Source organism: Morone saxatilis, unplaced genomic scaffold, assembly GCF_004916995.1.
Source record: "Morone saxatilis isolate NCDOM2014 unplaced genomic scaffold, NCSU_SB_2.0 Contig6, whole genome shotgun sequence".
Taxonomy (NCBI): Eukaryota; Metazoa; Chordata; class Actinopteri; family Moronidae; genus Morone; species Morone saxatilis.
In genome coordinates this window covers 12,938,232-12,948,748 of record NW_023340206.1, presented here as the reverse complement: position 1 = coordinate 12,948,748, position 10,517 = coordinate 12,938,232, and the positions used below count along the sequence as shown (strand labels likewise).

The window sequence follows — 10,517 nt, the reverse complement described above, 5'->3', positions numbered from 1 at the left end:
GCTAAGATTTATTTATATAAATTGTGCAAAAGTAACTAACATTCCCTGACGTTATGGAGTTTAAAAAAGAAAGATATACAAGTGGGTGAATTAAAAGATGAAACGGTAGACCAGATGTTCTACAGCTTGCACTGTCTCCATTCATGTTTCCGGATTTTAGCGACCTCATTTTATTCTTTATCTTATTATTTTTAACAAAACAACAGTTTACTTTTAAAACTAAAATCTTTAATCTTTTAAAAAAAACACTTCTCAATGTGATTATGTTTTAAAAAATATAAACGGCTTATATTAACTAATATGAACTAATTGGCCACAGGGTGTGATAGTAATGCAGTCCGTATTTTATTTTTGAAGGCACAAATCCTTTAAATCTGTATCCGAGAAATGAGAAAAATAAGTTCGCTTCTTCCCCTTTACTTTTTATTATTATTATTAATATAATTAATAAACAGACAGCTCAGTTATATAAAAAAAGAAACATAACTCAGAGCACATTTCTTGTCTGTCGGTGTCACGGTGAAGGTCAGAGGTCACTGTAATTTGCAGCCTGTTCGGGTTCACGGGGTGCGAGCCACAGTGCGCGCTCACGCGGCTGCTAATGGATAATATTAAGGTCGAGTGCGCGCGCCCGGCAGCAGCTGGTTGTCAATAAATAAAAACATGAAATAAACAAAACAACAGTTAAACTGAGAGAGAAATGAACTGCAGTCAGATCAGATTTAGAGTTTTTAAATTCATTAAAAATGAGATTTTTTGCAGATAAACTGATTTTTTTAATCATTTAGTGAAAATGGCCACATTAAGCATTGATTAGCCTACAGAAGCATCGAACATTAACTAAATGAAGCCATAAAAACCGTAAATACCTCCGGTTGGAGCACGTGGTTGTTTCCAGGTGTACACGTCACCTGACGCTGAACACCAGAACCAGAGTTTATTATTCGCATTAATAAAACCTAATAATTGTTATTCTGCTTGTACGGAGGCCGGAAGGGGTTACATTGTATTATATAAAACGGAAGCTGAAGTTTACCTGCTCTCCTGCGTGACGTCATCTAATGTGGCTCGTTACCACGCGCATGTTTTCCCCCTTTTCTGACTGAATGAAAAACCAATTGAAAAAATCTAGAAGAAGAAAATAAAATAAAAGGAGAAAATGAAAACTGTTGATGTTTTAACGAGAGATTTGAAATTAAAGGAGAATATTTTACACTTTAAAATCAGTTTACTGCTCAGCCTGTAAAAACAGTTAACATATAAAAATATAATGTCTTCTGTGGAAAAATAATCTGAATTATTTCATAAAACATTAAATCTGTTAGAATAGTTTTTTTTATACTAGGGGCTAAAAATCTGTTGCTGCTTCAATTATCAACATAAATAAAATAAAAAACCCCCCCAAACTAAAGAGCGTGAAGAATTACAGCAAAAAGAAATGGCTAATTATTGTATTTTCTGCCTTAATTCTGACAAATGTTTCTGTTTTATTGTGAATTTACAGTCTTTACTCAGCAACATCACAGATGTAAGATGTGCTGACTCATGATCCATGACATATCTAATATCTCTACAAATCAACACAAAACAACCTGAATGGAATCAGAAATTAACTAATTAATGTTCAGTTTTTCAGGTTTAATGTGATTTTCTTTTAACGTGTGAGGGGACGAGGTCTACATTTGGGGACTTGAACCTGCGGTGTGAACAGATACAGCCGTGTGTGTGTGACTCTAATGAATTTTTTTGCAAATTGTAATCAACTCGAGCCGTCGTGGTCGGCTGATAAATGAGACCCGGGGGGATCGGCCCTGGCCTCGGCTCTTCACCGCAGTTTGCAGCCTCCCTCCTCCTCCTCCTCCTCCTCCTCCTCCCTGAATTAACAGCAACCTGCCCGGGCTTCTGATGAACTCCTGATTAATCCTGACGGCGCCACGAAGCTGCAGCAAAGTGTGTGTCGTTGTCTTCTTCTGTGGTGGTTACTTCTGCTGTCAAGAAGGGAAATCTCAGAATTCTGCATTTTTAAAGAATATTAAAAAGGGCAAAATCACTCTGCATCCTGTCACTGAGCACTGCATCAGTCTGGACGGGGACATTTGTTGAGTGTCATTCCCTTCACCATGATTTACTGTCAACTCTCTATTGGAAAAAAAGAGAAAAAAAGGCCCCAAAAATCTTCAAAATCCTAAAACAAAATCATCCAAAATCAGAAGAGAAGGAGGAAATTCTCTCATTCAGAACTCCATTTAAAAAAACAAAAATTTTAGATTTTTTATCAACTTTAAAAGTTAAAGGTCAGGACCAGTAAGTGGACCTCCAGTTGTTCTGGAAAAGATTACTGAAGTGGATGTGTAACAAATTATTACATTTCTGACAGGAATAAAAATACTGATACGTCTTTAGCTCGATATAACAGCAGATTTTTATTCCCGACTTTGTGCAGGAACTTCCTGTGTGGACTGAAGCAGCTCCATCTGCCGCACCACACCACAACACACCACACACAGGCTGCCCCACAAACTGCAAATGAAATGAAACTGCACGCACACGTGCACACACACACGCACACACACACACACACACACACACACACACAGTCCCTTCCTGTTAAACACGGGGCTAAAGAGGGATTAGCAGGGTATTATCTAATTACCAGACAACAGCAAACACAAGCCACACACACTTCACTTCACAGTCGACTGAAAAAAAGAACTTTCACTATAAATGAACATAATTTGGTGCTTACCTCGGAGTAAAAAGCACCAAAACGTCTGTATTACTTGTAAATAAAAACAATTTAACAGATACAGAAATGTCACAAATACAAGATAAAGATTTTTATTATGCCATGCTTTATAGTTATGGTGAATTAAATGTGATTAAACCCAATTAAAGCAGAAATTGAGCCACTGGTTCTAAAAATAAAATGTTCCTGACGTTTAAAAAGAAAAGACCACGAACACGTGAGGTTATATTAAGAAGCATTATTCTTGTCTTTATTGAAAAGAGACACATTACAGTAGAAGACTCTGTATTAAGTAAAATTTTTCAACAACGGTACTGTACAGCCAACAAAAAGTCAATAACAATAATAATAATAATTAGAATAACAATAAGGACAATAATGTGTCTGGATGATAAATCATAACAATAAGAAGAAAACATGGACTGAAGAGGTCAGAGAAAAATATACAAAAACGAAGGTTCGAGGGGGGCGGAGTCTTTCCCACAGGGTGCGTTTATAAATAATGTAGAGGACAGCTGTGGCGGGTGGGGCTTAGGGGGGTAAAGGCTACAAGAGGTAACACAACCAGACAAACCAAACATTAAACCATACTGAGTCGTTTTGTTTCTTGTTGTTTGAAGTCTATGTACAGATGAGGTGGCGCCGGCGAGCGGACCGGGTTTATGTACAAGCAGGCAGCTTCATGTCTGTGCGAACGCCGCCAGAAAAACATACTGCGCCACTAAGCTGCAACCGGAGCTTCACAGGACGCCGCTGAGCATTTTACCACTTCTTATGTCCGGTTTGGTGTCGAGGAACGGGTTCACGTGACGAGTACAGTTCGATTGCAAGTTGCAAATTACCATGCTGGCTGCAGTTAGCTTCAGTGACAGATGACTCAGCAGTTTCTGTGAATACAAACAGTTAAAAGCGGATATCGCAGAGCTTTCTACGCTGCGACGAGATCAGATAAATATGGATTCCAGAGGGGCTCGAACCTTTGAAGCTGGTTAAACTCACGAATCAGTTCAGAGGAAACTGTAATGCAAAAACAAAGAAAAACAAAGCTAACAATGCTAACTGATCGCTAGCGGTCGCTGTAGATTCACAGGATGTTTCTGTTCCTTGAACATTTTCCAATTTTCTCAGAGGGAAAAACAAGACTCAACGGACTTAAGCTACAAGTAACAATAGTTTGTTTGCAAGCTGTATTTGCTTCGAGGACAGATGATTCAGCATATTCGGCTATAAAACGTTAAAATAAGCTTTAAATAAACAGACTTTAGATTTCAGAGTGGCTTAAAGTCGCAAAACACATCGAGCACAAATTAGCAACAAGGTGACTCATGAATTTAGCAAATGTGCTTCTTCACGATCAACTGATCACTAACTGCATGTAAAGTGACTCAATGTTGCCAATTAAAACCAAACTTATCCTGCTATAGTAAACCTAAATAAAGACATTTTCCATTAATTTCCCAACTTTTCATGCTGGATTTAGTCTCAGAATGAAAAGACATGTTAGCATTTCCACAAACCCCTCGACAGACTATTTTGGTGCTTACAATCATTTACGAGCAGGTGTTACTGAGCTTTCTCTGCTCACACGAATGGGAATTCCCAACTTGCTCACAATTTAGATGCTTTTCAAAATAAGAGCACAAATCAGTTTAGAGGAAACCGCCAGAAGCCGCCACCACTTAGAGAAAAAAGCAAATGACAGTTCGTGCCAATAAAAGAAAAGAGAAAAGAGCTGTAGTGGAAAGTGTTAAGACGGACTGAATCAGATTTAGTGCATTTCTGTCATAAATAAAAGGATGTCTTATTCTTATATAAAAACATAAAATCAAACACTTTGAAAACACAAGTTGCGGTCGAACCCCTTCATTTAGTATTTACGGGAGATCGAACGGCATCTTTGAGATGACAGGAAAAGGAAACGGGGCCGTGGCACGTACAGTAACAAGGTTGGACGACAAAAGGAACTTAAAGGCAGGCATGTAAGAAAAAAGGCATAAGGAGGAAAATTTTGAGTTCATGTTTTTCTTTTAGCTCTTTCTTACATTTCTACAAACAGGCAGAGTGTTTGTGGTTTGATAGTAATATTGCAGCAATGTCAGCGTATGAAGTTACGTCATTGATTGATGCGTTTATGAATATTGCTTGGATACACAGTCTGGTTGAGAGCTGCTCCTCAACCTCCGCAGCAACGTTTAAGATTTGAAACAGTAAAGAGAGCAAAGAGACGAGCAGTCGATGCTCCGCATAGTGTTGAAGGTAAAAGTCATCAAGCACAAACATCGACATTAAGCAGATTCTTTTCCGAAGATCCTGATCAGTTAGCGTTCAGTCGACATGTTTCACATTCAGCTACCGAAAGAAATCAACGTGCAGTCAAATCTACGCCGACGACACCAGAGTGTTTTCACAATTTTTGTCTACATGTGACGAGACCTCAAATGAACCTTACGAAGTGTAATGGTTCTTTACAAGTGGATCTTTAGACCAGTAGTTCCCAACCTTTGCGGTTTGTGACTCCCTTAAGCTCAAACCTCCTACATCCATGTAGCTTTGAAGGACTTAAATCTCGCCTTTACCCATATCTAGACCAAGTCCAGGTTATTTTCCTGGACTAAATGAGGCAGCAGTATGAGGTCTTGATTTGCTTTCTAGCCCACTTGCACTGCTGTAGTACTCGAGTCCGGACTCGTCCACTGGTCTTGCCTAATATTCCAGTTAGTCTGAACTCCAACAACATGTGTTGTTTTTCTGAAGTAACTTCCTCCTTCAAAACAAAAACACTGACAAAGCGCACTTGTTCTGGTTTAATTCAAAATCCATCTAGAACAGGCGCTGTGACTGGCACTTGCAATCGTTGGCAATGGCAAAAGTATCGACTCTATGTCCCTCATTTGGAGTTGGTCTTGACTTAACGACCCCTTTTCCACGAAATTTGCTCTGGTTCTTCAACTGGTTCCATTCAAGATTCTTAGCAGCTTGGTTGGTGCTTGAACCTAAACGGAGCTGGTTTTCTGTTGGTGGAAAAGGTTAAGACTTAGATTTTCCGTGAACTCGACAAAGGTGGTCTTGACTACAGTGCTTCCCACTCTGTCCCATCTCTTGTATACATTTGGACTCAGTCTAGACTTGTTCTCAAACTAGACTTAAGTGGTCTTTCTACAGCCCTTAATGTAAATTATTATTCTTTTATCGATTTCTCATCCTGTAAACCTTCTTCTGACCCTTCAGACTAGAACTGCAGCTCAACAAACACCTCCAGGCTGGGAACCACTGGTTTAGACGCTTGGCTTACCCGCAAAAGTTGAACTTCTTGCCCTGGACGGATCGGCGCAACACTGAGCCGCGACATTCAGTTCGCCAGGATGTTTGTTCCCCACACAAACACACTTTAGCGTAAATTACTTCCACTCTGCAACCTGACATACCGGCGAACAGCAAGTACTTCCTGTGTTCTCTAATTTACACGATGTTGCCGTTGAAAGAGAGAAAGTGACAGAGAAAGAGAGCATTATTTACAACAAGGAGGTTTTCAGACCAGAGACGAGGAAGAAGCCCTTCTTAGTGATTCGCTGAGCAGATCAGGGAGACTGTCTGATTGGACGGGACAGACGAAAGACTAAAAGATGGGACTGGAGGGAACTTGTGAGCTCATTCAGATAACATTATAGACACATTTTTATACACAGAAACATGAAACTATGAACTTGTACGTTATTTATATCCGGTTATCTTAACAGACTAATTTAAGATTTAGAGTTTCTAACAAACAGCTCGTCTCCTCCCGTCAACCATCTCGTCACCAATTTTGTCAGATCTGACAGCAGATTGCATGAACTGAACTCACAGATTCACAGAACAAAAACACCTGAACAACGAGAAGAAGCAGATAAATTCCCTTTTCGCTCCGTGTGGCTGTTAGCTGCTTTCTTCCCTTTTCCATTTTTTACACGTTAAAGCAATAAAATTCACTTCAGGGACACTTTAAATTAAATGTTATTTGACCGGGACGTAGGCTCAGGTTTAAGATGCTCACAATACAGTCAGTTCAGATAATGGACTTTTCTATTGCCATAAAATACACCCCCACCTTTTTGGGATTGTTGCAAACTAAATTGTCTGATTTTATGGCAGCCCTTCTAAAAAATTGCGGTTTATGAAATTGCGTGAGAAAGTCTGTTTGGATTGGTCCATGTGACGTCACCAGAAAGACCAACTAGGAACAAGGAAGTCAGTTTGGTGACGTACAGCTCAACGTTTTCTCACATAATTCGCGTGGATTGGTTAAATGTGCATTAAAGGTCCAGTGTATAGGATTTAGTGGCATCTAGCAGTGTAGTTACAGATTACAGCACACTCGCTTCACCTTCCCTTTCCAAACACGAGGGAGAAACTGCGGTGGAGAAAACGTTCATGGTGGTTCAACATGGCGCCCACTGCTAAAGGTAACAAAAACACAACAATTCTTATATTCAGGTGATTATAATAAAAACACATTTATGATTATTATATTACATTTCTGACAACAGAGCCTCCTAAATGTTACACACTGGACCCTTTAATTGTTTGTGACTTCCTGGATGGAACAGTTAGGGCTGCTATGAATAATTTGCTGACCTAAAGTAACTCATTTTCGTTTATTATCAATAAAATAATCTGAATGCAATATAGTTAAAGTGAACCATCTAGCCAGATGTTCAACCGTCCAGTTAGCCCAAGATTTCAGCTCAGAAGTCCAGAATCTTTCAGGTGTAAGCTGCAAACAAACATGTCTAGCAGCATCGACCATTTTCATATCTTGATTTATTGGTTCCAGCCCTCAATATTTATATCATTATATTTATCTTCTGGACTTCCCGCTCTTAGAAGGCTGATTATCTTTGAGTTTTGGGCTGTTGGCCGGCCAAAATGAGCAATTTCACACAAAAATGTGTCTATGGGTTGAGAAATAAATCTACAGATTGTTCGAAAATGAAAAAAATTAGTTGTTGCCCTAAAAACATTACGTGTTGTTATACTTACGGTTATCGAGAGAAGACGATATATCATAAGATGTATTCAACATCTTATCGTCCAACCCGAGATGTTTTAAATTCTGAGTGAGTTGGAAGCAACTTAAACCTGGGTTTAAGGACTCTGGGAAAAGACGACGGGGCGTTTATGATCGACAGTCTCCGGTCCCTGAGCCTGGCAAGAGCTTCTGTACACTTAATGACTTTATACACCCGAAAACAAACAGAAACAATCCCATTCCCCATGTTGACATTGTTAACGATTGGTCCAGCAATGCACATCTAGATACAATATACACAATCCAGGAAGAATGCTTTAAATTAAAATAGAAAAAGTGTCTAGGACATGCGATCTATCACACTTCTGTTTACCTCTAAGAACTGATCTGATATCTTTTTTTTTCATCTTAAAAGTTTTACATCGAGATATTTTTCACATAAAAAAACCAACAACAAAAAAAACTTGTAAAAGGCGGGAGAGTTCACAGAATTCATAAAATAAAATGGAGGTGAGAGGAGGTGAAACACTGACGCTGCAGAGAGGGAGTCCTCGACTGAAGGTGATGATGAAGATGAAGGTGATGATGATGATGATGTGCTTCCTCGTAAAGCACCGAGTGTGTGTGGACATGCTACGAAGACTCCCCCTCTCGTTTCCTTCGTGATATCTTCGTCTCACAGTTTTCTTCGTTAGGTTATGACGATATGTTTTTTTTTGGCGAGACGATGGCGTTTAAAAGTTTGAGCGGGAACTTCTCATGTAGTGTTAAATTATAGTTGATGAGGTATGACGTCCCTAGAGCTTCAGACTGGCCGCCATTGGCTGTCACGAGTCGTGGCTATTTCCCAGAATGCTCCGACGAGCCAGCGACGACAGAACACATTTCCCACCATGCCTTTTTCCTGTTGAGGGTTCCCGCAGACAGACACACGGACGCAGCGTCACCGCCAGTTCTAAATCAGTCGTAACGAGCTGACGGCGGCGGTTGTCAGGTGAGGTGGGCGGGGCTTAAAGTCACACAACAGGTAGTGGTTCCCAAAATGAACGGTCAGGATTCTCCCAAATCGGGGTTTGTTTGTTTTGTTCGTCATATGAGTGCGGCGCTCCCGGTGCTGCTGCAGCTGTTGTTGCGGTTGGTGTTGCGGCGTGACAGGTTGGGCGTGGCCATGAGCGGGTAGCGCTCGTCAGGGCAGCCGTACTGAGCCAGCGTGTCCACGCACTCCTGGCTGCTGGCCTGCCGGGCGTAAGCCATCGCGCTGTTGCCGTGGGCGTCCCTCGCCATCAGATCCACGCCGTACTGAGAGAAAGAGAGAATTAATGATGGTTAATTAATCATTTACATTATTTATCTCATTCTCTGGTTGCAGCTCATCAAACGAGAGGATTTAAGACGGTTGGTCGGACAAAAAGAAAACGTTCGATAGTGAAGTTACGTTAGTTTATGGATTCTAATCTGCTCTTATTGTATTTTATTATTCACTATTTTTTATATTTAAATTCAAAGCAATTTGTTAAAGTTTTAAAGTTTATTTGCTATATAAATAAAGTTATTATTATTACTTATATACTCATATGACTTCCTGTCAATGACTCAAACTTCCTGCACAGATGTTTCAAATTAAAAGCCTGTCAAGCCATTCGAGCATCTGAAAGGTTTGACATACAATTTAAGAATAAAACTTGAAAAAATACCAAATTAAAAGAATATTTTACAGAATTTCTATAAATGGGTTTCTCTAGTGATACTCTATGACGTCTCTTACCCAGATGAGGAGCTGCGTGATGACCACGTTGCCCTTGCGGCTGGCCAGGTGCAGCGCGTTGCGTCCGTCTCCTTCCCCGCAGGTCTCGTTGACCTGCTGTCGGGCTCCATGGGCGAGCAGCAGGACGACGGTGCGGAGGTCCTCCTCGGCCGTCGACCTCAGCAGCTGCTGGCCCAGCGACAGGTCGGTGCCAGGCAGCGACGCCAGGAACAGACGCTGCTCGTACTTCGCCCGGATCCAGCGCTCCCTCTCCTCCCTGACAGACAAAACACAAGGATGGAGAGACGTTTAATACTGACATTCCTACAAAATAAAACTTTTTAAAAACCTGACCCATACAAATGATGAAAATCTTACATTCTTTTGTCTGGAAATGCAGCTGAAACCATAAATTGATCAACAGAATTATAATCTACAACTATTATTTTAGTCATTTATTGAGGAAGAAAACATGAAAAAGCTCCATATTCACAGGATTTGCTGCTTTTGTTTGACCTACATCATTTAAAGGTGAATATATTTGAGTTTCTGACTTTTTGGTTGAACAAATCAAGACATCTGAAGACTAAAATGTGAAATTTTAAAACCATTTTTTTTTTTTTTTTTACATTTTATGCACTAATGTTTGATGAAAATAATCATTAGTTGAAGCTCTACAGGAATTACAACCTGAAACTTAAAGGCCTTTTAAATGTGGGCGAATATGAATCCAGGACTTCCTCCTCTCTCTGATCTGTGACCAGCTGCTGTTTCTGTCCAACGTGCTCCTCAAACTGCCCTCCCAGTGTAAAATAAGACACAGCAGAGGGACGGAGGGACAGACGGGGTGAACACATTGTTCACCAATCGAGTGTCATTAACTGCTGATCTGTCTAATCCACGGCTCCGATCGCTCTAATCTCCGCACAAATCCCTCCGTGTAAACAGCAGCTCATTCAACACCGCTGGGATTAGTCCGGGCTCAGGAGAGGGACGGGAGGATGGCCCCGAGGGGGGGG

At 40.5% G+C, this 10,517-nt stretch overlaps 2 protein-coding genes across 2 annotated transcripts in view; one reads left to right on the top strand and one right to left on the bottom strand.

The window, feature by feature from the left end:
* Window positions 1-2,463, top strand: part of gbx2 (gastrulation brain homeobox 2) — a 4,774-nt gene extending 2,311 nt beyond the window's left edge. Inside the window, exon 3 of the mRNA XM_035677388.1 lies at window positions 2,444-2,463. Coding sequence (XP_035533281.1) covers window positions 2,444-2,463 — 20 coding nt within the window. The remainder of the gene's footprint in view (window positions 1-2,443) is intronic.
* Window positions 2,464-2,969: 506 nt separating this feature from the next.
* The window catches only part of LOC118339688 (arf-GAP with GTPase, ANK repeat and PH domain-containing protein 1-like), a gene marked incomplete in the record, with an annotated part of 77,244 nt that continues 69,696 nt past the window's right edge, over window positions 2,970-10,517 (bottom strand). Inside the window, 2 exon segments of the mRNA XM_035677387.1 lie at window positions 2,970-9,053; window positions 9,520-9,775. Coding sequence (XP_035533280.1) covers window positions 8,844-9,053; window positions 9,520-9,775 — 466 coding nt within the window.